Raw genomic sequence first — 26,718 nt, 5'->3', positions numbered from 1 at the left:
TTTTTGTGAACGGTTCTGACTCCATCATTTTCTTTGACAGCATTCTCTTAGACGACTAGGATTCGTGAATTGGTATCTATACGGCGCTTAAACCACCCGTGATAGAGCCACCCTAAGTGACGCACGCGGTCTTCTAGGATTCACGCTGACTCATGTAATGGGGAATTCCCGTTTCCAAGGAACGAAATTATTCACACGGCGGGTCACTCAAACGGAGATTCCCACGAAAACTGTTTCTGGGATTTGACTATAAAGTCCCAGCCGTCCCTTCTCTGTTTCTCCCTTCTCCCCGCATTCTATCTTCTCTCTTCTCTCTTCTCTCTCATCAGAACATCAGTAAAGCTATATTGTGACTTATTTATGAATCCGTCTTAAGAGTTATGGCTATTGACCCTCGAACATACTTCTATATTCATTGACCTCTTCTGTTTCTGGCGGTACTCTTGCTTCATGTCGAAGGAGCAATCTATTGCCAGGATGGGAGACTTCCCGTCACTGTATAGACCATCCTAACTTCCTCAGTGTTGATGGACTCATAGACTGGAACTCAAAAGGTAAAGAGACCGTTGAAATTTATGGAGCACAGCACTAATTCCATGCCGGGGTTGCCAGATAGGGACCATAGAGCCTGCAGATTTACTGCCGGGCTTGCGCTCACTATCGGGAACAGGTCATAGGATCTACTGTCACCTACCCCTGGAGCTTTGGGACTCATTACCCACCAGATAGAAATGCCTATCGACGAGCTTTCCGAGAGGTCCACCTACTCTAGCTTTTCCAGACGTTTTCTACTGTCAAGTAGCGAGATCAGGATTCTCATGATTGAAGAAGATGGTTTCCGTCTCGACCGGAGATTGTCACTCGCGCTCCGCTAGCTGCATTGTGCTTGGTGGAGAAAACCGTACATAAGCGGTTGGCAGTGGTGCCCGATGGTTAAGGCAACGCTGCAATCCAGTCAGGAATTCGAGGAGTGCTTTTTAACCGGTCGCTTTGAGATGGTTCTTGGGAAAGAGCCACGGGAAGAACCGACCACCGCGTTACGATTGCAGATATGTCAGAGACATTTACCCTTATTGTATACGGATATGTCACATTAAGTATGTCACCACTTATTTATCATTTTCAGTGGCAGCTAATAGTCAATCTTCCATTACAGAAGAACCCAGATTCGCGAATTTAACCAGCTCGAGGCACACATGCTGTACCTCCACACCAAGAGGTCATCGGGTTTGATGATTCTATAGAATCGTCACAGTTAACATTTCATACTCTACTTGCTCTTTGATGTGCCATTCAGCGGACCGACGCCCTCCGACGCGTGGTTGAGGTGATGAGCCATGTCTCATATGCCAGTAACGCCTGCCTCTGTATAGACCGAGCAGAAAAAAAAAGTTCGAAAGTTATAACGGTTTACCCTACTATATGCCTGGTGCCTTTGGTGTCTCTGTGGTTGAGCTCATCATTGGACCCCAGAACGAATGTGCTTTCCGACGATTCTAGCCTTGCTAATCCAGCAGATGATATATGGTATCAGGGCTTATCCATGCTTTCTCCGCTTACTTTGACAAAAGCCTTTATCCACAAGCTACAATAGTGCTGTTACACTATATTCGGCCCGCGCGAGTGAAGCGCAGCAATATATATAACAGAGTGGTAGTCTGGGATGTCAGCGTATACAACGTGATGAACAGTTTTGGATCAAGAACGAAAGGATACCCCACACGATCCAAGATGCAGGACAGTCTCAGGTGGGTACACAGTAGCTGTCTGATACTGGGGGTCTGGCTGACCAGTCAAATAGCAGCACTTTGCGATGCGTTATGCGTTTCCGACCTCGCCAAGCAGCCTTCCTGTTATGGACGACGGCAGTGTTGACCGACGATTACGCCACAATAGCAGGGACGTTCAATGAGACAGACAAGATAATCATCGAGTAGAGTCACCATGCCACATGGCTGGTTGTATCGTCGGGCTGATGCAATGCTAGAGACAGTCAAAATATCTCTTCTGGGTAGCTTTAGAAACTTGTTACGATTCTCATTTCGTCGAGAAAGCTGCTTGACCTAAGGCATATGCTCATGGTCGAGGGTTCTCTTCGGGCTCTACCCCTTTCGCAACCCCATTTGACGGCCCAAGTCTTCAATTTATGGCAACAGTGTGTTTCTAATAAATTGAACAATAGCAAAGAATGATTGTTTGTCTGCGCACAACAGCATTTATGTCGGGTCTCAAAACGGAAAAAAGCATCCCAGAACAGCCGGCCTGAGGCACACCACAGGCTTCTAATGGCGTTAGACAGCACTATTTGTTGAAGTGTAGACATCACCGGCTTCACGGTGCGGGACAAATGGACAACGGCCAAATGCAGGGCTGGTTGCTCTAAACGAAGTTACGTGTCTCTGGTCACAGCATTTTCTTGTGTATCGATGCCCCAAGGCAGAATAAGAGTGGCTACTACTGAAACTCATTCACCTCAGTGGCCCCTTTGATAACTCGCTGAGATAAATGCTCAGCGGAATCGCCCAGAGTCATGGCTTTGCTCGTTCCATATAGTCAGTCATTCCCTGGCTTGGTCGCTGCTGAAAACCCCGAGACTTCGGCTTCTGGATATCAAGACCTCACGTCGAAAGAATGGATCATTCGCTCCACTGACTCAATGTGAGCTACCATTGTATTTACAGTCTATCTTCACCTCGACAGAAAACAAAAACTCCCGCTGAAACTTCACATTCTGTACAGACGGGGAGTTGGTGAAAAGCCATACATTCCAAGGAAGCCAAATGTCGCAGAGACTTACAAAACCGACGACCGAGGCTGGGAAAAGTGCCATTGCGAGACATTTCAAAGGACACGTCAGGGGCCATGGAAGTGGACTCTTACTCTGGATGTGGGCTCAGCTTCACCACTGACAGCTCATTTCTCTGAATAATTGTCTGCCAAACGACGTCAAAAAGACTGATAACGCGGAGAAAGTTACGACCGAACTATTAGTTTCACACATTTAAAGTGGTCAAATTGTGAGCCACGAGCAACATTTGTTCGGCACCGGTTGATGCCATCAAATGCAGGGGTAGAAGTTCAGATCGATGGCTGTCAGCTGCAGACTGTTCCCTTCCGTGGGAATTCTACAAACATGGACTAGCAATGGGGTTCGCTCAAGAGCCATGCATCGTCAGCAGTGCTGCATTGTGCCTTGGGCATCTTCCAGCCGACCTCTTCTCGCATCGAATCGCATCCGAAACTAGCCAGTGACGTTTGGCGGCCCGGAAACATTTATACAAGAGGTCGAACTCTCATCGTGTCACAGTGCAAGCAAGACACGCCACTTGTGGTATCACTACCGTGCTTTTGACTACTGAAGATTTTTTTTTGAGGTCGTTACTGTCAAATAATCGAATGGTCGAGATGGCTCGCGGAAGAGACCACCAACGAGATAACCTTCAAGAAAAGAGAGAAAGCGTGAACGCATAGCTCATCTTCTCAATATGGATTGGTTGTCCGACAGCAAATGACTGAGTTACATGAAAAGAGAACAAAACTTCAATGCCACGCTTCGAGTGAAACGCTTCCAAAAGGTTGTTGAATGTTTGCAAGCTGCTCTGAAAAGAAGTAACCTTGGTGAAATCACTGTCAATGGAGATGGTCACATGGTCCGTTTCGCCAAATACTTGCCCCGACTGCAGAAGTGTCTTTTGCGAATGCGCCAATGACCTCATCTGAGAAAGCATGATTGCAAGATGCCCATGAGCAAGACCAGTCTTTTCACCCAGACAGTGGAGGATCATATAAGGTTTCCAACATTCGGCCTTTTCCACACGCTATTGTTCAGTATCATCGAATCCAAGATGCACATTTGCTGCTTAGAATGTAGCCTGTGTATGATCGGAAACTGAGAGCAGCCTCTCGAAACAAAGTGGAAGCCGAGCTCAGTGATCGAATTTCCTAACAAGCCTCACATCTAACGGGAAAAAGGTGGATGTGTCCTTGGCTCCCCAAATCTTGGAAACAACTGGGAGCCAGATGGCCTTGAAAGAAGGAATGGCGTGGGAGAAGACAGCCCCGGGCAGCGATTTTGCCACTCACGTCGATAAATTACGCAGAAAGAACCACAAAACAAGAACAATGATTCTCTGCTTGGGCTTGGGTCTGAATATGGAGCCGGTGGCTTTGAGTCGGGCCAGAGCAATTGCGCTCATTGAGAAAACCTACCCCTTGTCGAATTCAAGGTTGAACAAATGAGACACCAATCGAGCAGATCTACTTCAAGGTCAAATGCCGCGCACACAAAAAGACTGACTCTACTGACTGAGGCTAGCAGCCTTAGTTATTCGGCATTATTATTCAGACCTAAGGCAAATACGAAAATATCACTCCTGCTCAGCGCCATGGCATCTAGATTCAAGTCACATGTGCGACCTTCACGTCAGTGCCACAAGATCGACCCATTTACTTCCTTCTGGACATGTGTCGGGAGGCTGTGCTTGTTCCAATTCAGAGAGGTAACCACTTGTTTGTGTACTTGAAGTCCCCATTGCACTCCTCTCTCAAAGAACTCCCAGATGCGGTATGATTCGAGGCAGGTTGCTATAAAGCAAACAATGGGGGAAGCGTGGGATCACCAAGCTCTGCCCGATCGCCATATTCTCTATCGACAGGAATGGAAGACGTGCCACCAGCTGCCTATCCAAGGGTAGCTGGCCAAGAAACAGAGCCAACGTGGACCGCCCTAGCATCAATCCGACGATCCGAAAAGGGAAACAGGTTTGGAAGTGCGTTGGCTGCCGGAAATCATTCTCTGAAGTCCTATCACGAATATCTACATTAGCGAGGTTGGAGAATTTGGAAATGAAAGCTCAGCTCAAAGATTCGACAGCCGAACACCATCCAGGGCTGCAGAAAGGCGAGGATATGGAAGCAGGTCAGACGAAGTATGTCTCCAAGAAGGACACGCACTGCCCCAAGTCAAAAAACGCGCATCTGTCGTGGAAACTGGAATACCAAGAGCAGTCGGGACGTCACGAAAAAGGCGAAGCTTGAATAACTGTCTCCCATTCCACTATCTGCTTTTTCATTTGCTGTTGAAGTTTCCAACACGACCTGAAGGATGCAGCGGGATACACTACACTGGGGTATCAGTTGTGTGTCAGATTATTCCGTCTTGCTGTTGAGTGGGCTGAAACGTTCGATGGCATCTTAATAAGATTCGCTGCGCTATTTAAGTGCTCTTTACGCGCATTGTTGCATGATACATGCAGAGCTGCACTACTTCTCGCATCACAATCATGCCGCCTTACACATGGTTTCAGAAGCGCCAGGCGGCAAATGAGACTGTGACATGACACTGAGTGACGCTGAACATGTGTGCAAGCTCATTACAAACGTTTTTACGCGGGCGAATCTGCCTTGTGTTTTTGTGAGTCCCTGCCACTTCGCAGACATTCGCCGAAGACGCTACCGGAGGCAGAAAGAGTACGAAAGGAACTTTCTTAACGCAAAGAAATGTTGCTAAGTGAAGAGACTGAATCTTGAAGCTGTCATACGCGGCACGGAAAGAAGACAATGCCGGGTTCAATATGGCAGAGCCCGCTTTACCCCCTGGTCGCGCCAAAGCGTATTCTGGAGGTTGCGCATAGTTGCTGTGGTTTCTTTGTCCTGCCAATATTTTTGCGGCTGCTGTCACTCCGGAGATGGGTGGTGGCTACCGCGCTTCTTATTATTCTGCCAGAATCCGCTGACGGCCTGGGTGGTGGAGATGTTGCTGACTAGCTTCGAACACTATTCCTGCTTGGCCGGAAATTTGATGCAGATGCACCACTGCGTGTATTCCAGATTATTCGAACCGGATGTATACACTACGGTTTGCTCAGGTGCTATATGTGATATACGTGCTCGAAAGAATGTCGGCAGGCAGGTGTGACGGCAGGTTGCGATGACTCGCTGGAATTATGGGGCGTTTTAATTGGTTGGATGGGATGTGATATGCTATTGCATCCATCATGGATATTGACAGGCATCACGCATGTCTTGCAATGCCCGTTTCACTAATCTACCGTGATTTCGGGGTTGTAATTGCTAATCGCATGGCTAGAACTCCTGTTGATTTGACTCATTGGGTTGCTATAAGAATCAGCCTACGAAGAGGTCCAGGACGTACGCGAGGACTTGTCGACGCTGATCTTCCGGGCAGAATATTCGAGGAAGTTTCTGTTGCCATTCGATGTTGTCTCAGAAAACTGACGAGGACGGCCATGGTGCTACCGTTTACCCGGTTCGGTCATCAGTATACTTCGGACTCAGTATATATCAATTGCCACAGCGACACATGGAGATTAGATATTGCCTCGCACACCTGCAAGATAGCCGACGCGTTGTCCAGTCATGCTATGTCTTTGAAAGATCTCACACGCATGATCAGGGCAGGAAAAGGGAAGATTGCCATTGGACATATATATACTCGCCCAAGCCTTTCAGCCTCGGCTTATTTGCGCTCAAGAGCGTTCTCCGCTCTGATGGGCCAAAGCAGCGGAGTAATGAGGTCCCTGCCTATAGTGGGTCGTGGCAGCATCTTGAAAACATGTTGTTCGGACTAGACTCAACACGTCATTTTGCCGTTGATTTGAGGGTAGGATGACGATGTGCAGTTCATGCGGCTTTGAAATGTAATCATAAGCGACGATAGTTGCGTCGCTGACGGTGGACTCTGCCTGTGCGAAAACCGACTCGGGGGTTTATACTCAAGAAACGGTCAGGTCGCTGCTATGGAAGCGGAAAGAAATTTGCGTGTCTCGAGGGTCGTCAACAAAGGGACCTCAGACCACTGGCTTTGTTGGAAATGACTTCTGGCACCTTGACAGTCAGACTACCCGATCAATTAGAAGTACGATGAAGAATGACTCAGCCTCCGTTGAATATATCATGCGATGAGAAATACTCAAATAAAGTTGTGTCCAGCTCCTTGCAATACAACTTCGATGCCAACAGAAAGTCCAGTTGCACCACAGCAGAAACCTGCTTGGTCATCCTTTTCTCGCCATGTACCGGATCCTAAACTCTACGCGAGAGAATCAGAGTGGTACTCACGCTTTATTACAAGAGCTATGACTGCCAGGTATAAACTCACTGTCTTATTGGAAGAAGAATAATATCATTAACACCTGCTATAGACTTGTTAAAGCCAATAATAACGCCTGCGAGGCTTCATCTGGTTCTGGGACAGGAAGAATACCGTCTCCAGAAAATGCAGAGCTGGAGCTAAGGCTCGACACAGTCCGGTTTGGACTCGTACAGCCTGGCTTTCAACTATCTGATCGTCGTCTTCCCGCAGATGCCCGGCTTTGTGCCTCTGCGAAAGTTTAACAGACGATGATGAGAGAGAGGTCTCTACAAGTGTACTACGTTTGACGAGCTGTTGACACATTCAGCAACATCTGGCGATAAGTCGGGGTCAGAGTTCGAGCTCTCAAATTGCACTGCAAACGGACCGTCTGCCAGTCGAAATGCAAAGAAGCAGTTTACTTAAAGCTCGGCTGGGTCGATGATGGCAAACATCTGAATGCCGATCACTAAGACTTCATTACTTTCGGGTCCGAACACTCACCTTTATAACGTGTTAGTGTGCGAGTACGCCGTTTATTCTCACGTGCTCCTCCTATCATGCTTGCCACGAAATCTCCTGCATTCCGAACACCTTATATGCATCAGGAAGCAAGTTGACATCATGGCCGCCCCTTATCGCTTGATACCCGAAGCATTGTCTGTAGCAAAGCGGTCCGCTGAAAATGGCAGTGTTGCTGCTGAGTTTGAGATTGTGTCCCTGGAAAAACACCAAGAGATATGGAATACCTCTCCAAAGCGTGCCATCATGCGAACAATGGTCGGTCCGAACCTGGTACAATTTGGAGTGTTCGTCAGCCCTAAATTTTAGTGGGTCTAGAATGATCTCTCAGGAACGCGCGCCGAGTCAAGGCCATGATCGCCTTATAATGGTACTATGTACTGATTACATGTCTAGGTCGCAGATGTAATGGCCAGGGAATTAATGTGGCTCGAGAGATTCAACCACGCGGCGATGTGTGGTGCTGAGCACCATTGCGACCAAAAGGACCCGAACACAAGCGCAGATTATATATGCACACTGCCAAACGGGTTCCTAAGCTTAGATCTTCTTCAACAGCTGTCAGCGTGTGTGCAGGTAACCGTCACTCAATTAAAGCTACTCGGCTGCTGAGAGATGCATGGAAACGAACCATCGTCCTAGTCTCCTGTGATCCGCTATGAGATACCAGACATAGAATTGCCTGAGGAAGTAGCTAACTCTTCCATCACCAACGAATGGGCCGTTGTGTCGGGCTGTTTTTCTTGGATGGCGAGATGGCGCAGGCCGTGCCCGTTGATGATGAGGCCATATTCTAATCTTGGCCACAGAGTGCGCAGCCCTGTGCCAGAGTGTCGGGATGACGCCGCATGCAGTAAATTCAATACTAGGAGAAGAAATGCGGAAATCCACGTTGTGGATGAAGATAAAATTTCTCTTGAGCGCCGTTGACGGCGACCGAAAACTAACAACAACTCACCCAACATCACCCTGGGTGTACCGCGGGACTAGCAAGCTAACAGCCCGTACAGCGCATTCGAGAACGGAACGCTACAGGGAGAGACATCAGAAAGCCGAGTAGATGAGACTCGTCGCGAATAGTGTCGTCTTACCAAAAGTCAAGTCATGATAGAACGCCCCCATTGCGTCGTCACCTTTTCGTTCAGACGAACGAGATGCCGATCTACCGGAAGGAATCACTCTATCCAGCAGAAAGCCACAAGCTGTCGCACAACGGCAATATGAGAACTACTCGGTCTAACCTGGCTGTGGTGCCTTTTTCCTCTGCTAGATTGGCCTCAGGACCGATACCGAACGTTCAGCCATGAGGCCACTGAGAAAGGGGGAATTGACATAATCGATCTAGTTACAATACAACGGGTCCTGAACAGGTAGTACTTGATTCATACCCCGAGTACTGTCTGGTTGAGACGCCTAAATCCTATTTCAACATCATTGTGGGTGTCTTTGGAGATGGTGGAAGACCAATGGTCGTACCAATATGCGATCCCTGAAGACAGTGATTTAGGCTAGGAATATATATTTCTGGTAATAGTGTCTGCCTAGTGTGATAATCGGACACGTGACACATTACATTAGGGAGCACAGGTGTGGAAAGACCTATTCAAAAGGAAGAATCTCAACAAGCTCGTCTTGAAGGTGGGGATATCTGGGACTCAGCCAGGAGTCAACGGATGTCCTCGCCGCCTAATGAAGGTGGGGGCGGTCGTTCACGGAATTTTACGGAAGATAAGTGGTCAAATGTGGCCTTTTCTACAACATGGGCTACGCTACTAAGAGGGGTGAGATGTGGACCGATGTTTGGTTTTCCTTCGAGATGCAGATAGGGAGTGGTGGCGGCTAATGTTTGGAGGAACCATATGGACATTGTAGCTGTATCGCTGTGTCTGAAGCTTCAACGGAGCCCAGACCTTCCCTGATCCGAAGAGGCTCGACGTCCGATACCTCCGAGCATTGGCAAGACACTGGATGTATGTGGTTCCCAGTGAAATTCAGACGATGGTTGGATTTAGGCCTTGAGGTGAACAGAGCAAGAAGGCAGAACTGGCGAGGACCACCGCACGAATTTCGCCCTTCTTAAGAGGACCTCTGACATGCATTGAAATGACGCATCTGGGCTATGCCTATGCCTTCCTTCCCTAATACACCGTCGAAGAAAGTCTCCCGGCTAGATTCAGACTGGAAAGGCAATTGGGAAGCGGAGAGGAGAAGGATGAAATGGCAGTGTCACTTAATTGATCCCAGATGGAACCTTTTCTCCAGAAGAACACAAAGGATCACGGCAGCATCCTTGCTATTCTTCTATTTTCAATCGACGCAGTGACCGAAGGGAATGATAACCCCAGAGTTACATGTACGGGCACACGAAAGAGTTGATCCGTGCTAAATGCAGCTGCAATTAAACCAAAGTTCACTGGGAACTTCATCGGTGGGTTATGTTGATCCGAAGCAACACCACTCATGTGTTGGAATCTACCGAGCATAACACCCCGCGTTCACGCCTACTGTCGTGTGTCTGTTTTTTGAAAGATGATTCTTGGAGCAACACAGCCGTGGATTAGCAATATCTAATGCTTTTGGTTCTCATGAACACCCACATCGGACAAACCCAAAACAGAAAAGATGAGGTGAATTGCAAATATGTTGTACTTCATGCCGATAGAGCAAGATGCTCTCGCAAAGCTACTTCCCACCTCGTTCCATTGCTCGTCCCGCTTAATCTCGGCATCTACTGAGCTGAACGAGTGAATTGTGAAGATGACCCGAAAGAGTTCAAGTCTCAAACTAATGGTTTTTGGATGGCGAAGCATTGATCTTGTGTCTTCAATGCGGAAAAGCGAGTGGGTATGGCGGGAAATGCTCGCGGATTAGTCGAACATCCATTATCTAAATGCCGAAGGCAATAGGAAGATGCAGACTCGCTATGCTTGTTCCGATGTGATCGATCTGTTGAGCTGCGCTGCTCGCCATGACGTGTTGGAAACCAATCGCTGTTCTGATATACAACCGCTTTGCTTGCACGTTGCATAAGGTGAAGCATACAGACAGTTCATTTGCTGTCTCTTTCTAGAGCTGAAACCGGACTCTACGGAAAAAAAAAAAAAAGGGGACCGGGAAGAAGATCCACAAAGAATTACCTCAATCAATCAAATAACCAAGATTGATTGATTAGAAGAAGCGAAAGGCGAGTATGATGGTTGTGGCAGATCACCTAATACATTGGATTACTTCTCGCGACTGAACAAGCTGCCAGTGTGGAGTGGAGTGTGAACTTACTTTTCAATCACTCCGCCTAGATAGCGGTTACGTTTCTTAGAGAAAACCTTTCAGGCTTTATGGTCCCATCTCTCACTATACGACTAATCTCGCTGGATGCCCCTGGATTGGGCGAAGCAGAGAAAATGTCCGTGGTAATGAGATGGCTCGTTGAACAACGTGTGGACATGGCGGCAATTTGTGAAACCCACATCACCGGAAGTTGCGCGGAAAATATAAACATAGAGAAAGAGGCTTTACGGGGCTCACGAACAGCCCTAATCCTAATGGTGGGAGTGCAACAGTCATAGTACGGATCTGTGATCGCATCTACCAAGTGGTCAGACCAAGATACACCTATTCGAATGGATGGGTGAAGCTGAAATGGAGAAAGATCAGCCAAGGGATGCTGGACTTGATGACCTACAAGGTACCCGTTTCTCTCCAGAGCCCCCAGAAACAACATGACGAGAGGAGAAGGGTAGAATATAATTGAATCAGTCAGTCACAATTTATCATGAAAACTGGTTGATCAGAAAAGAGAGAAACAATTGCAACCGACCATAATTTCCTTCAGTTGATCCCAAATTGAAACCGACATGGAAAACGCTGAATTGAAGGAGAAAGATCAGCCAAGGGATGTTGGACTTGACAATCAAAAAACCACATCTTTCCACAACCTTGATAGACGATGTGATGAGAAGCAAAGGGGAGAAGGTCTATATGGATCACCTGAAACAAGATCGAGATATTCATTCAAGACTGATTGAGGACCTTGAACTGGATGAGGCAACTGTACGCAGTGATGATTTCCTCGAATTTACTGCCGAGTGGAAAAAGAATGATCAGTCAAGGGAGGTCGAACCTGATGACCAAAACCGCCGACACTTGTGAAAATCCTCGATTTCATGGGTCTCCACTCAATCGAATCCCTTTGGTCGTGTGACTCGAGTCACTGTTCGAACTCCGACACAATGCTCTCCTGATATGCTGGGTTCAATTCCCACACACCAGAGAGATGGTATAAATTTACAGAGTCTATATTGAGAACATCGAAAATGGCGAGTGCCTGCAATGCAAGGACTCAATATCCCCGTGATAAAATATATATTCAGCGACGGGAAAGGAATGAGAAACACGAACAAGGTCGTGTCGGGGAAATATTTCTGGTGTGGCAGGTGTCTCTGATACACCTAACATCTCATCTAAGAGACATGTCTTCCACCTCGAAGAAGGGTTGTTTTTGGAAGTTGATGATAAGATGACTATTTTGTCTTGTCTTGTCCACGCCCTTTCACAACCCGACGAAGAACGGGGAATTGTCACCGCCAAGTCGCAACACATATACTGCTTGCCCACTTGCTTGCTTGTGATAGGATCGAAAGCGATACCAATGGAAAGGAGGATTAAAGTACTGAGGCAGGTGGATGTGGAATGTCGGGGTCCCGAGACTGCCACACGCAAGCGAGATCAGATGGACAAGATAACAACAAATGGGAGAGAGAAAACAGTCATGAACAGCGGAAACACCCCTTCACAACCTGGCAAAATAAGAGCCTTCAGAAGGAACTGCCCAAGAAGATGCCGGTCTCAACCAAAACAAAAGATGAAAAAGGAGGGCTACCAATACCAACGACAACGAGCAAGCGCTCTCAATCCCATGGACACTGGATGGATGTGGCTTTACTGAGAAAAACATTCTCATTAGGACCTACGACTTTACTTTAGGACTTCTACGAGTATACGTCGCTAAACAGGCGCTAACTGCCAGTAACAATGATCTGTTCGCGAAACTGGCACATGAACATGACCATCAGGAAATCGAGAACATAGGCGGCCATAGGCCGCACAACTACCTCTTCGACGATGGCCCCTTGCCAAGGCAACCGACATTCAAGCGAAACTGATAACGAACCACCGAAAAGGAAAAAGTGCCAGGCTACAAACGTCCTTCCGCTGTGCCGAAGAGAACGATGTATCGGGGTCGGGATTAAAATTGGGGTTATTATAACATTCGCCAGGCCGGGGCTACCATCGCCGAGACTTCGAGATGATAGCCCGGGGTATATAGCTGGTGGTGGTGAGCGGCTAGATACTGGTTTCTTTCTTTTCTGTTGTGAGAGAACGGTGTTAGAGGAGACTTTGGACTTAGTTGGGGAATACATGGACTACAGGTCGGAAATATGATCGGCTTGGTGTATTGGATCGGTATCGGTCAGTCGGGCAGGTGCTTTCTTATCAGTGGACAGTCACTCTACTTCAGTGGCGGTCTTTTTATGGCTTGTTGTCAATCCTAAACTGCCTGAGATTTCTCACATAGGCGATGGATCAAGAGAGCTACGAACATGATCCTATCTGGACGTACTTGTCTCGCACTCCACAGATGTTGAGAAAAAAATAGAGAAAAAATTTTTCCAGTGGATTTATCTATGTACTATTTGTCTATCGTGTACTTGATCATCATAGTTATCGATCATATTATATACAATTTCAGCTCCAACTCACCCCACTTAATCTCCAACACAAGTTAGTGGAAGGTAGGAATGTATCAACACCTCCCGCGATACATATCCACCATCTCTCCCCTCACCCTCCTAGCAAGCGGCCACGCCCGTCCCAGCACCTGCAGCGCTCCCACCCCCAACTCAATCCTCGCTTTGAGCGACTGTTCCTTCCCAGCCCCCGTCTCACTCTCGTACTTGATCGCCAGAGAAGACGGAGGTCCGCCCGCCAAGGCGGCTACATGGACCACCGCAGCGATGGAAAGAGCGCAAGTGAAGAACGGGGTTCGGGAGAGGACCGTGCTAGGGAGCGTAGCAAGGTTCGAGAGGAGATCTGCGGCGCGGAGGAGTTTGTGGGAGTGGGTGTTAGAGGCGGGAGAGTCGTGGTGGGGGATGTGCGCGGATAAGGGTAAGGATTGGAGGGTGCGGAGACGGGTGCAGGACGATGTTGAGGATGAGGAAGCGAGGGTGGTGGCGGAGTGGTAGGAGGCGAGGCGGATAGTGGAATGTGGGTGGTGGAGGTAGATTAGGCTTCTGGTATTTGTCATTGTTAGAGTTTGGCTGGGGAGAGTTGGGTAGGCTTGGCGTACAGGTATGTTATCATTAGTGTTTGGAAGACCATTTCGTCGACGGTTGCAGTGTCGTGTTCTGGTAGGGATGAGGGAAGTCTCATTAAAGAGGTGGCGAGACGGGCGTCTAATGTTTCGGTTTGAAGTTCGGTGTCGGGGTCGAGACATTGTGTGACTTGGAGGACGGCGCGGAGTTCTTGCGTTGCGAGGATGCGGTAGGTGAAGGGGGAGATGTGGTGGAGGTCGAGATCTGGGAGGGTTGAGAGGGTGGCGGATGGTTTGGGGGGTTTGAGTTGCTAGTTTGGATGTTAGTGTCAAATGAATTTGTTAGCTTGTCCGCTAAGGATGTACCTCGAAATTATATGCCTTTTCGTCGCAGGGCAGCTGCATTTCGTCGTTGATCCATTTGTAACTGGGCAGGATGGGCCCGCCGCCAAAAGCGGACACGAGCCCTTCCACAACGACGAGTTCCCAGTAGGTGCGTCGCCAACTTTCTTCGAGGATAGGACTGCCGCGAGAGTGGCTACGTGCGAAAGAGGGGTTGATCATATCGAGATGGCATGCTAATTGAATCGCATCTTTGAGGAGCTTACGGGCCGTCTCTTCATGTCCGTAGGAGTGCTCAATGATAGCGAGAAGAAGTAACCCCTGGACCTTGAATCCGTCGTTTGGGGCGGAAAGAGCCGTGTAGGCGGGCGCTTGGAAGGTATCGCTGAATCCTGGCTGGGGATAGTAGTGGCTGCCGATGTAACGCATGATATGCGTGATGTACGATGGGATGTGCTGGCATAGTGACGAAGCAAGACTGCGCCGGGGCAGGAGGATGGGATGCGAGCGATGGAAGTGATGGTAATAGAGCTGAATCATGGCATCATGGGCAAGGGGCTCAGACTCCGCGACTGTGGGAGTGTATGCTGGTGGTGACGGAGGAAAGTCCGGGATGGGATCAGAGTGAACATCGCCATTGACATCGATGCTGGGGTCGAGGCCGAGTAGCTCTGGCTGGGTTGGTTAGCATGGCATTCATGTTTAGTAGGATAGGAAGGCGTACATCTAAGTCAATGGTGTTGTTTAGCCAGGTGGTAAAGTCTGGTAGGAGATCGACATCGCCCGGGGGTGGATCAGGACTAGATCTGTTCCGTAAGCCGCGCCGTGAACGAACATAGTGACAGTCACTGTTGCTATTGCGACAGCGGGTGCAGATGGGCATGCGAGCGTCGCATTTAACATGGCGACGACGACAGGGTACACAGGCGAGGGGAGAGGGTCGTTGGTCGGCCATGATGATGATTCTGCATGCACGAGCCAACTCCAGGGTAAAGGGAGGCCATATGAAGGATATATTATTTACAATGTATGGAGGATTCGTAGCATCGAATGATCGGACTCCATCGAGGCTGATTCCCGAGTTCTGGAATCAGGCCTGCATGCCGAGATCCCCGAGGTTCGGGGACCATCACCAGCCCTGATCATTTGCAGTCCTTAGCCTACGTTGAATATGCTGGCAGTGGCATTCCGATCGACTCAGCATGGGGTCAGCGTTATTGTTCGATGGCCTCGAGGGGTTTTGCATGATCTGAACAAGGCGACCAGCTAGCCACTGCCAGGGACAAGCCTTACAGATCTCGAGGGGTTCGCCCGAACAAGGCCTAGTGGGGGAGAGGCCGCTGCAAGATAGTGCGGGTCGCCGGTGTACTTTTAGTGGCGAGGGGAGGGCGGCATCCAGCCAGCAGTGCTGTATTTATTTGATGCAGGTGTTCCCCGACTGAAGGAAAGGTCCCGAGAAGCCGGATCAGCCGCCTAAACCCGGTGTGTTGGGATGTCACTCATCACACCATCACCTCGTCGATCGGCGCAGTTGTTCTTTTGTTGGTTGGCTGCAGGTATTGGCGGAGATGTTTGCTGGGTGGTTCCCGATGCATGTTCTCGGGCTTCACTTGACCCTCGACAGGCACATCTAATCAATGGAGTTCCTCCACAATTAATTGTCGGCGAGGGGGTCCTTGTGCCACCACCGTGACACAAGCAAATTAACTTCCCACCAGGTCGGCGACTAACGACGGCGACTATTCTAATTATTCCACCCCCTTGGAAACAAGTGTGGGGGAGTGGCTCCGGGTTCCCGTCTGTTTAAATGAGGATCCCGAAATCCGAGTCCCTGGGCAATCCCCGAATGGCACTGGAATGGTCCCCGACGCCGCGTGGCCGTTGCCAATCATGGCTGGTGTGACAATGTCACGGTCACAGCGCAAAGCCTCGATGACCGGAAGTATCTGCAATCCTCTGCATTCCCTGCAATCTAATCAACATTAGTACGAGGGGTGGCTGACTGGCGGGGAGTGGAAAGGCCATTCATTGAGTTGCCGGTCGCACGCTTCACCATCGGAAGATACTGCCGCCATGGTGTGTCGTCCCTGCCTGGCTCGAATGAAGTACTTCTTTGTACGGAGTACCCTCAACCATTTGGATGTCGGCCATTCAATACGGGGTCATGAGAGTGAAGACTAATGAAATAATCCTGTGGCCTGACTGACCCTGCTCCTGCTGACTGATCCCATCTCCACTGACGTCTGGATGTCTCGGGGTTGCTGCTTCCCCTCAACAGCACTACTGCAGCATCACTGCAACCACCACCACCACCTTCTTATCCCAACAAGGAACACCCTTTCGGCGACCGCCTCACTATTGCTTGTCAGACCCCGGACCTCCAATATGATCACTCACATCGTCCAATTCCAATTCAAATCCTCTCTCGCCCCCGAAAGGATCCAGGAGGTGAGTCAGCATTCCGTTACGTCATGTCCAATTGACACCACAGCATCTGACTGACTGGTTTCCATGCTAGACATGCGCTCACCTCGTCTCCCTGAAGGACAAGTGTCTACCTCCTATCACGCAGAAGCCATACATCAAGTCATTCAATGCGGGAAAGCAGGATTCACCTGAGGGTAAGAATGTAGGTGATTCATGCCCGGAAGTAGTTGGATTGGGAGAAATATCCACGCTAATAAAGACGACTTCAGAATGGAATCACCCATGTCTTCGTCATGGAGTTTGAGTCCGATCAAGACAGAGAGTATTATCTCACCAAAGACCCGGCGCATCTAGGCTTCGTTCAGACCCTGGATGGCCTGATCGAAAAGTCCCAGGTGGTCGACTTCACCGAGGGCGTCTTCTAAACCCTTTCTGAGGACCTTAAGGTTCCAGAACCGCCAAGCCGGCATGAATATGCATAAAGGAAGACAAGTAGATGAGTGTATAGATGATGCAGCAAGCTACGAATTCAACTTTTCATGATGCTTTGAATCTGGTCGAATTTCCGACCGTGGTATCGCGCACCAGCAGGGCCAATCCGGTTATTCTTAATCCAACCTCTCCTCCGGCGTAAATATCCAGCTGGGCAAACACAACGCCGCTGTCACCGTGGCAAAAACTAGCTTCATTAGCGGATGTCCACATGCAAAGAGATACACCTACCCGGAATGAATTGATATCCGTACTGCAGACTCGATCGGACAACCGCCTGCATACCTTCCGGCAGCGTATCAACATACCTCGCGTCGCTCAGAACTTGGCGGGCAATCTGCTTCTGTCAGTATACGACTATCAAGGGGATGAGGAAACATACTTCTGGGGTCCTTTGCCCAAACTTTCCGGCAATATCCCGCATGAATCCCATCCGCACCAACAACGGCGCGATGGATCCTCCGAGAATCACTCCCAATTGTTGGCTGAGATAGTATGCCCCTACACACGACGCCATATCTTCCTGTGGTGCACGACCGGTCATACCAATGAACTCGCCCGATATGATTATGCCGATGGGGGTGCTCATGGGAATGACGAGGAGCGTTTCCCAGACGGGGCGATCGAAATGCCACGAGAAGAACAGTAGAGTGGATGCAACTATGCTAATCGCGGCGGAAGCAAGACTCATTTTCTTATAACGTTTCGTCCTAAAGAATCAGCGCAAGCGACCCGGAGAAAGATATCGCAACTCACCGTTTGATCGAGAACCCCGAAATGATCGAACCCACCGCCAGAGCCATGGTGCTTAGAACAAGAAATAGAGTTGCCCCTTCCTCCTGCATTTGCCTCACCTGTGTCAGGTATTGTGTGATGGTAGTGGTGACCTTGATTTGTCAGTAAGTTGCGCAACACAGGAGCTCGTTGCAACCTACACCACATCGTCCGCTAAACAACACCACCTGCACCAGCCAGTACTGCCCAACACCCTTGGTGACCAGTCGTAAGGGTACCAGCGGCTTTGCTGCCCATAGACATTCATGGCAGATAAATACCACGGTGGCTAATGTACACATCCCTAGCAGGGCATACACCGTGGATAGCTTTTTGTCGATTGTTCCAGCTGCCGTCAAAGCTAGCAATAGGGTGAAGACCGCAGCCGCGAAGCTAAAAATGCCGAAATAATCCAGTCTTTTTAGCTTTTCGATGTTGGACGTCTCAGCGGCAGGAGTGGCTGCTCGAGGTTTTGTAGGGAACTGCACCCGGGATAGAAACAGACACAGAACAATAAGGGGTAGCCGGCCGGTGAAAGCCCTATGCTATTAGCGGGAAACTCAAGGATGCGGAGAGCAATTTTTACCATCTCCAACCTAGTGAATTGACTATAACACGGCCCAGCGGAGCTCCAGCCCCCCTTCCGAGCATGTTCACGACGTTGGTGTAGCTGCGCAATAATGCAACCTCGCTGGGCGCCGCCAGATCTACACACATTAGCTTCCTGGGTGGAATGAAGGCGGGCACAGCGTCGCACCGGTTATGATGATGGAAATCATGACAACCATGCCAGAAGATCCCACTCCACTAACGATCCGTCCAGCTATCAATTGGTTCATTGAATTGCTGAGAGAGCTGCTCGAGTCAGTGACGTACTGATCGCTCCAGTTGCGTCCCACCCACCTGATTAGACAGCCAAGGGCGAACACTAGGTATCCCAGAAGCATAGACCTCTGGCGTCCCAAGATATCTGCTAGGGTGCCGTACTGTGTCCGTCAAAACCAGGCATCTTTATTCCCGACCAACAGTACCTACCACTGGTAACGCGATGCAATAGCCCAAATTGTATCCCGTAACGAGCCATGATGCTTTCGATAGCTCATGGAACTCGGAAGCAATGATATCGTAAGTCGCTATGACGAGAGACTCATCTGTACTGGCCAAAAATGCACCTACTTGTGTCAGCAATCGTTTGGGACAATGCGGGGGTAGAACTACCTAGGTATGCGATGAAAATGGCTAGCCCGGCTCCGCCAGAAATGCTCCCTGTAGTCTCACTTTCACCCCGATCGCACGGTTGTTCATCTCCTGGACCTGGAAGGAGCCGGGTAGTCTCGTCAGAAGCCATCACTGCCAGGAAGAGTGAATTGGATGCAGGCCGGGCGAATAATTGAAGTGGGATGAAAAGAATCAGAGAGATGGAGCAGATAAGCCGAGCTTATCAGGCAGCATCGCGTCTAGGTGCCTTATCAGCAGCTACATCTGGACGTGACTCATCACAAAACATCCTTGTTGACTAACTGGTAATTAATCGAGAGGGGATGGACTGGGATGACAGCTTCCCGATAACCGTGAAGGATTCGACTACTGGCAGTTTACCCCGCTAGCACGCGATCGGCGAGATACCTGATGCTATCTCGGCCGACGAGTACATAGTACATGGCCTTGATTGACCCTCGACTGAAGAAATAGAGCATTAAGTTTGCCGTAGCTAATTATAGTATCGATTATATAAGGAAACTAGGAATCTGTTCCTGAGCGCCTGCCTGGGCTGGATCCCTGGGCGGATATTAGCATACCATGGCCTAGCCAGTGTAAGTGCCATGTGTCAGTTATTGACGGCTGCTCTCATTCTTTAGTGTACTACTGTTCAGGCCGCTAGACTATCGTAGTTCTTGTGGCTTTATAGATCGGACCCTGCATCTTAGTAGCTTCCACTGAGACCTGTGAAGGCTTAGAAATAATGTCCGTTCCTCCTAGACGTCGAATAGGTGGCACCCCTACTATTGTAGAGACGTTTGAATACTAATGCAAATTTCTGTCAATTAACTACTCCAAGTGTAAGGCTTCTATAGTTTGCTGCTATCTCGGGGTTGAAGTCTGTCAACTCTATGGTGCAACTTGGCCGAAGCGGTTTTCGTACTCTGGCTTCCAAGTACCCTGCTACTCGGAAAGACATCAGGCGCAGGTGATGGTATACATGCCTCTGTGCATTAAATAAATACCCTGATTACTCACAGTGTCAATTTCCCGGAACGCAATATAAGTTGGGTGGGCAATGATCTGGACTCGGGACTTTGTAACGCCCGAGATCTGCCACCCGCTGTTGGCCATCCTCGGGTTTTACTACCACCCGAAGGTCTCTCTATAAAAGTCTCACTCTGCCGTTTGTCAGTCATGGTCGAAGCAAATGACCGACCATACTTCTCGCAATGTCTCGAATTTTCTCACATGCAATAAGCATACCAAAGACCTTCTCCCCGCTCAGTACCCTGAACCTACGTTATTCCACTGCGGTCCGCACTATCGCCACCATGAGAAAGCCCGCACCGATAGCAATTGTCGGTGGTGGCCCATGTGGACTTACATTCGCACGCCTCCTTGAAACAGCCGGCATTGACTATGTCATATTCGAGCGCGATATCTCAGCGGAAAATGCGCTTAAATTCCAAGGTGGCACACTCGACCTCCACGGAGAAACAGGCCAAGAAGCCTTGCGGCGCGCAGGCCTAATCGAAGAGTTTGAGAAGCTTGCGCGGCGAGACGCCACGACATTGACGGTGCAAGACTTCCGTGGTAATCTTCGCAAGACATTTGGCGAAGGCCGCGATGCCCCTGAAATCGACCGCCTGCAGCTGCGACAACTACTTCTGAATTCGTTACCAGCACATCGCATCCGGTGGGCTAAAGCACTTCAGGGGATTGAACGGACCAGCAAGGTTGGCTATGGGCATGTTGCAGACTGCACACTACGCTTTACCGATGGTTCAGCAGAAAGCGGTTTCAGACTCGTGGTTGGCGCTGACGGTGCCTGGAGCAAGGTCCGACAACTGGTAAGTAGCCATCCGTTCATTATCATCATCGCTCTTACTGAATTATTCTCCTAGATAACCCCCGCAGAGCCACAATACTCTGGAAGAATGTTCATTGAAGGTCGCATCTCACCCGGCAACCCGCAGTACGCAGCAGCACACGAAATGGTAGGCGCTGGTAACTCTCTCGCCTCAACCCGGGGCTGCACCCTCTGCATACAACAGATGTCCGACCGCTCCTACCGCGTCTATATGGGTCTTGAAGTACCATCTACATTTACCAGGCCTGGAGGCGAAGCCGACATAACCAAGCCCGAGAAAGCGCGCGCTGCAGTGTTACAGCACTACGCTGAGTGGGCGCCGCACCTCCGAGCGTTCGTCGAAGCAGCAGAAGGGCCCTGGCGTCCGTGGCCACTGCACCGACTTGACCCAGAGATTTACCTCGACGGAAGTCCGAACTGGACACGAGTCCCTGGAGTCACGCTGCTAGGAGATGCAGCGCACCTGGCGACACCGAATGGCGACGGTGTCAACATTGCCATGTACGACGCGTTGGTATTGTTCGACTCGCTCATGGAAGAGGTGCAAAAAAAGCAGAGTAACACTTACCAGGAAGGTGAAGACGCAGTAGCAGTAGAGCGCGCCATTACTGCTTATGAAGCGGACATGCGTGCCCGCGGACGAGCGCATATTCTAGACTCGATGGACATGGAGGACATGATGTTTGCGGAGGATGGAACAGCGCGTATGCTGGCGATGATTGGCCAGGGTTGATACTCGCTCTTGCACACATAATTTCTGCCTACATCATCATTATCACCAGCAATTACTAGATAGTACATAGACATAGTCAAACCAAATACTTTAATCCAACCCACACAAAGCTCGGCAATACATGCCCGTCGATCACTGCCCCGCAGACACCACGATCGAGTCATTAATGTAACCTAATACAAACCGTACCCCACCTATTCTCCTCCTCGGGATTATTCTCCTTAGTTCATTCTTCATCAACCCCTCATTCTCCTCACCGCACAACATCCCACTTCAAACGTAAATACATCTCCTCACCACAACCTACTCCTCCCAAAATGGCCACAAATACACACACCACCTTAACAAAAACAATTACAACCTACTTCACCTCCATCGACGCGTCCGACCTCCCCACCACCATCTCGCTCCTCGCCCCCACCGCTACGTTCACCATAGTCACAGCAGCCAACACGACCTTCACGGGCCGGGACGCTATCCACACCATGCTGGCTGATTTTGTCGCCCGGTCTAGCTCAATAGAACACCGTGTTCTGAGCATGGTTGTGGATGAGAAGGCGGGTAAAGTTGCCACGCAGCAGCGGTATATTGGGAAGCTGAAGGACGGGACGGAGAATGATATGCATAATTGTAATTTCTTTGATGTGGATGAGGAGGGGAGGATTGAGAAGGTGGTGGTTTGGATGGGTGGGGGGAGTCCGTTGAAGTAGGTTTTTCTTGTTAGTGGTGGTGTGGGATATCATTCCCCCGGGTTTCTCTCAAAGATTAGAAAATCCAAGTATTGCTCATGAGCGATACCTAAAGTTGCAGAAAGGCAAGTGGAGAATTTACTCAGCATGCTGCAGACTAGCTACTACAGACTTTAAAGCACCAAGAGAATGTAGCTACCGCCTTCATTCCTAGTGCAAGAAACGAAATGAACGAACGGACATGATATAACTTCATCCCCTCCCTCCCCCTCTTTAAATGCCCTTTCAGCCCCTCCTGTCTGAATACTGACTGACACATCCCATAACCCCCATATATAGCAAACAATAAATCCCACCACACATCCCATTCGATCACTCACCACAACGATCAGGGTGAAAGAAATTAGAACCAAAAACCTGCAGCACTGCCCTCCTTGGCGCAGTAATCATTCTTGTTCGTACCACCGTCCACACAATAAGCTCCGGAGCACTGCTTCACTACCTTCAGCGTGTAGTTATCATTGCAATGGAAGAGGATGTTGTCCCAAGTTCTGGGAGCATTGAGCCTGAAGTTGGAGTAGTCCGCAGCTCTCATTGCGTCTCGGATGGCCGAGTCAGCGTCACCTATGGATGTGGACGATGTAGTTAGTTTTCATTACATTTCTGGACCGCTTGGTCAATCCAGGCGCAGGGTGTTACCTCAATTTTTCAGGGTCGAGGCGCAGTAGTCGAAGCCAGGCTTGCAGTTGGCAGTGCTGCCAGCGTGGCACTGTGCTGCGGCAGAGCCGGCCAGAGCCATGGTGGCTGCGATGAGAGCGGTGAAGCGCATTATGGAAGTGTGGACTTGGTTTTGTTCGGTTGAGAACAAGTTGAGATGTTGGAGGTTAGGATCTTTTAGAAGATTGGTTTGAGAAGGCTTGATTGTGCTGGGTGCTTCGAGGGAAGTTCTGGTGGGCGGCGAGGGTTTATATAAGTTCAGGACGTCAGCTGGCGACAGGATATGGATAGTCATCACTATTATTTGTAAGGTTCTTTACCTTTCTGTGATGAGACTGTGCTCTAGCAAGGCAATAGTTATCTGCATCACATCACATAACTTCTCGAACTAGTAGTGTGTTGTATCACTGTGATGTCGTAGTGGATTAGGGATTTGGTTGCAATTGGATCAGGACTTACGGTTCTTGGTCACAGTGTCTGCTTTTCTCCTCGGGCAACCCTGCCTATACCATCTTGGCAATGCTCATATGATTATGGGAAAGTAACATCGGATCCAACTATTGCTTTACCTTGGAAGAACTTTTTCTCGTGTGGAGTTGCATTGCTGCCCAATTGAATAGATAGACGAACGCAGGACCGCTTCACTAGAGTACGATCTATCTGGAACGATCGAATCACAGAGCAATCTTAGTGATAACTCCATACACAGAGGGTTCCGTCAATACCAGAGATAGACAATGAAACTGTGATTATTCTGCGTCAGTGGCGCTGTACGGCGTTGAGGTCAAGAAATACTTCGCCTCTGAGTCTCTGGTGCACCTGAGACGCAATACGGATGTAGTCGGGCTTGATCAAGTTTTGATCAGGCCTAGAGCCTTTTTCGGAAGATGATTCGCCGATCGAGTCTGCTTATTCCTGATAGTTAGACCCTCTGTGCAACAATGGGCTAAGCTCTCGGTCGGCTGGAAAAGCAACGTAGTTTCCTAGCCCTGTTAGCTTCCTTAGTAACTAGTTAGTTAGTAGAGGCATTGTTCTCATTTGCATTGCGAATTTGAGAGCCCTAACACATAGCTTCCCCTTCGTCTCTTCGTCGTTTGATATCTTGGGTTGATTCGTGGAAGTAGATATAAACAACAAAGTTTAATCCCTCCAGATATCCCGGAAGAAGCAGGGTAGTCCACGTTGGACTGCGGAGTCGGGACGGATCTAGCCGGAGGAGGCGTTCCTAATAATGCATGGCGGCTGCATACTATTGGATCCACTACTAGTAGTTGTACATGGTCTGATGTGTGATGAGACCTGTACCTTGAAACCAGTGGAAGAAAAAAGAAAGTGTAAATTCAGCCCTACCGTATCTGTAACATATTCTGGTCACGAAAGGTCTTCGATGGCCTTAAACCTGTTGAATGACTCTGCTGGATTGTCGTCCTTGAAGCTATGTTGTATAAGGGCAAAACCAATAGTAGTTAGCTGAGATATTAGTATGATAAATGATGTAAGAGCAATTGAATCTCATTTCCGCGCACAGGACTTGCTGCGTCGCTTGAAAGTGAGGCGTGGCGGGTTTGCAATGATCGGAGTGGTCGGAGGAGCGCATTCAAAGGTGCTATAACCAAAACCAATCATATGGCTATTAATATGGGCTATTGCCATCATGAGTACCCAGTATAAAATGGGGTAATTGGTGTCCCCCAATATTTTAAAAGTGACAGTCTACGCGACAACAACCAGTTCGAGGTTTAATTCATTATACGGTTACACGTTGGCTTTATTGAAGGATACAGCTCATCATTCCATTATGCATGTTGCAGCCATCAATATGATTCTCTAAAACCCGGATAGAATCCAGCAACCTCCCATAAATAAGGATACGGAAGCATCTGCTTTCTCGGTTGCATGGAACCACGCCGACCCAAAATGCGGATCGGTTCCTTCCGACCGCCATCGGAGCACTTCCGACCCATTCATCATCTTCATTCCGCCATGATTCCACCGCATCTCCGTTTAGAAATATGCCAATTCAACGCATCATGCTGCGTCCACTTCGCCATACCCTGCCATCAGGGTCCCGCTCCCTCAGCACCAAAAAGCAACATCACCTCCCAGCAGCCTACTACCGAGGCGGTACCTCCCGCGCCATCTTCTTCAAGCAAGACGACCTCCCCGCAGACAAGGCCAAATGGGACCCCATTTTCCGGGGTGTCATCGGCAGCCCCGACCCCTACGGCCGACAACTTGACGGTCTAGGCGGAGGCATCTCCAGCCTTTCCAAAATCTGCGTAGTGGGTAAGCCCACCCACCCCGGCGCAGACATTGATTACACCTTCGTGTCTCTGGGCGTGAAAACCCCCGATGTAGACTACTCCAGCAACTGCGGGAATATGATCAGTGCCGTTGGTCCATTCGCCGTCGACTCTGGATTAGTACTGCCTGGATTGACATCTGCATCCGTGCGCATTCACAACACCAACACCGGGAAGATCGTTCATTCGAGTTTTCCCGTGGTGGATGGAGAGGCTGCTGCGTCGGGGGAATTTGCGATAGATGGGGTTTCAGGAACAGCGGCACCTGTACAGTTGGATTTTGTGGATCCAGCGGGATCAAGGACGGGCAAATTGCTTCCTACAGGACAGGTGAGGGATGTGTTTGATGGGGTGGAGGCTACTTGTATTGATGTGGCGAATCCGTGTGTGTTTGTGCGTGCGGAGGATTTGGAAGTTGAGGGGAACTTGACACCGGAAGAGATTACAGTGCATCCGGGTCTGCTTGATCGGTTGGATTCTATCCGTCGGCAGGCGGGAGTGAAGATGGGGTTGGCTGATACCAGGGAAACCGTGCCCGGTAGTGTGCCTAAAATATGTCTAGTGTCGCAGCCAGGGACGGATACACGCGCGGTGGAGCAGAAGCAGACGAAGGAAAAGGTGGACTTGCTTGTGCGAGCTCTATCGGTTGGCCAGCCGCATAAGGCGGTGCCGATTACAGTGGCATTAGCTGTAGCGTCTGCGGCGCGAGTGTCAGGCAGTACGGTATCGCAGGTGGTCGGCGAAAAGCGCGTGGATGAGGCGGGTATTACGCTGGGACATGCGAGCGGGAATCTGCTCGTCGGAGCGACATTTGATGACGAGGGGACATTGAGGTTCGCAACGGTGTTTCGCACGGCAAGGAGATTGTTTGAGGGGAGGATCTTTTGGAAGGGCTGATTGGGGGGCATTATTAGTGACCACTAAGTATTAGAAGGCGATTACTTGGGCTTTCACATATATCTCTAGCGGACAGAATACTAACCCTGGCTAGTACTGGCCATTAATCTACGGAGTACAACCTGTTAGATACCTATGGGCAGGTGGCCGTGCTTACGATATTCCCTTCCCAGGTCTAATTACCAGCTTTCTGCCGGAAAAATACCTGACCAACAGGTTTCTTAGCGACATCCCTATCATTCTCCATGTGTTTCAAAGTTCCAGCCTCGTGCTTTGCCCTTTTCGATAACCCCCGCACCAAGTCAGCTGCTGGTTGGACAGTCCCTTGCTTAGTTGGCATGAAGTG

At 49.5% G+C, this 26,718-nt stretch overlaps 8 protein-coding genes across 8 annotated transcripts; 5 read left to right on the top strand and 3 right to left on the bottom strand.

Moving 5' to 3' along the window:
• Positions 1-7,717: 7,717 nt before the first annotated feature.
• Positions 7,718-10,885, top strand: BDQ94DRAFT_163556 (uncharacterized protein; the record flags this gene model as incomplete). The annotated part of the gene is made up of 12 exons (XM_026769767.1): positions 7,718-7,888; positions 8,012-8,181; positions 8,425-8,506; positions 8,606-8,684; positions 8,761-8,849; positions 8,897-8,974; positions 9,068-9,113; positions 9,203-9,350; positions 9,395-9,447; positions 10,278-10,323; positions 10,387-10,459; positions 10,805-10,885. The coding sequence occupies 12 exons, from the start codon at positions 7,718-7,720 to the stop codon at positions 10,883-10,885; spliced, it is 1,116 nt and encodes a 371-aa protein (XP_026620521.1).
• Positions 10,886-13,418: 2,533 nt separating this feature from the next.
• BDQ94DRAFT_163555 (C6 transcription factor) lies at positions 13,419-15,222 on the bottom strand (the record flags this gene model as incomplete). Its single annotated transcript, XM_026769766.1, has 4 exons — positions 13,419-13,905; positions 13,962-14,236; positions 14,292-14,942; positions 14,992-15,222. The coding sequence occupies 4 exons, from the start codon at positions 15,220-15,222 to the stop codon at positions 13,419-13,421; spliced, it is 1,644 nt and encodes a 547-aa protein (XP_026620520.1).
• A 1,292-nt stretch (positions 15,223-16,514) lies between these two features.
• BDQ94DRAFT_153787 (Dabb family protein) lies at positions 16,515-17,290 on the top strand (the record flags this gene model as incomplete). The annotated part of the gene is made up of 3 exons (XM_026768191.1): positions 16,515-16,715; positions 16,786-16,896; positions 16,964-17,290. 3 exons carry the CDS (start codon positions 16,515-16,517, stop codon positions 17,117-17,119), a joined length of 468 nt encoding a protein of 155 aa, XP_026620519.1. The 3' UTR covers positions 17,120-17,290.
• On the bottom strand, positions 16,814-19,308 carry BDQ94DRAFT_184531 (MFS general substrate transporter; the record flags this gene model as incomplete). Its single annotated transcript, XM_026774667.1, has 9 exons — positions 16,814-17,373; positions 17,414-17,523; positions 17,569-17,896; positions 17,943-18,040; positions 18,122-18,500; positions 18,547-18,667; positions 18,718-18,946; positions 18,996-19,093; positions 19,137-19,308. The coding sequence occupies 9 exons, from the start codon at positions 19,306-19,308 to the stop codon at positions 17,232-17,234; spliced, it is 1,677 nt and encodes a 558-aa protein (XP_026620518.1). The 3' UTR covers positions 16,814-17,231.
• Positions 19,309-20,379: 1,071 nt separating this feature from the next.
• Positions 20,380-21,766, top strand: BDQ94DRAFT_184527 (FAD-dependent oxidoreductase; the record flags this gene model as incomplete). The annotated part of the gene is made up of 2 exons (XM_026774666.1): positions 20,380-21,013; positions 21,068-21,766. Exons 1-2 carry the CDS (start codon positions 20,393-20,395, stop codon positions 21,764-21,766), a joined length of 1,320 nt encoding a protein of 439 aa, XP_026620517.1. The 5' UTR covers positions 20,380-20,392.
• A 317-nt stretch (positions 21,767-22,083) lies between these two features.
• Positions 22,084-22,476, top strand: BDQ94DRAFT_184525 (nuclear transport factor 2 family protein; the record flags this gene model as incomplete). The annotated part of the gene is made up of 1 exon (XM_026774665.1): positions 22,084-22,476. The coding sequence occupies one exon, from the start codon at positions 22,084-22,086 to the stop codon at positions 22,474-22,476; it is 393 nt and encodes a 130-aa protein (XP_026620516.1).
• Positions 22,477-22,753: 277 nt separating this feature from the next.
• Positions 22,754-23,079, bottom strand: BDQ94DRAFT_153778 (uncharacterized protein). The gene has a single exon (XM_026768190.1). It carries the CDS (start codon positions 23,048-23,050, stop codon positions 22,859-22,861), a length of 192 nt encoding a protein of 63 aa, XP_026620515.1. The 5' UTR covers positions 23,051-23,079; the 3' UTR covers positions 22,754-22,858.
• A 2,097-nt stretch (positions 23,080-25,176) lies between these two features.
• On the top strand, positions 25,177-26,442 carry BDQ94DRAFT_184523 (DUF453 domain protein). Its single transcript, XM_026774664.1, has one exon. It carries the CDS (start codon positions 25,185-25,187, stop codon positions 26,370-26,372), a length of 1,188 nt encoding a protein of 395 aa, XP_026620514.1. The 5' UTR covers positions 25,177-25,184; the 3' UTR covers positions 26,373-26,442.
• Positions 26,443-26,718: the final 276 nt, after the last annotated feature.

Source organism: Aspergillus welwitschiae (genome assembly GCF_003344945.1).
Source record: "Aspergillus welwitschiae strain CBS 139.54b unplaced genomic scaffold BDQ94scaffold_58, whole genome shotgun sequence".
NCBI lineage: Eukaryota > Fungi > Ascomycota > Eurotiomycetes > Eurotiales > Aspergillaceae > Aspergillus > Aspergillus welwitschiae.
The sequence above is the reverse complement of the archived record's forward strand: the minus strand, read 5'-3'. Positions and strand labels throughout refer to the sequence as shown.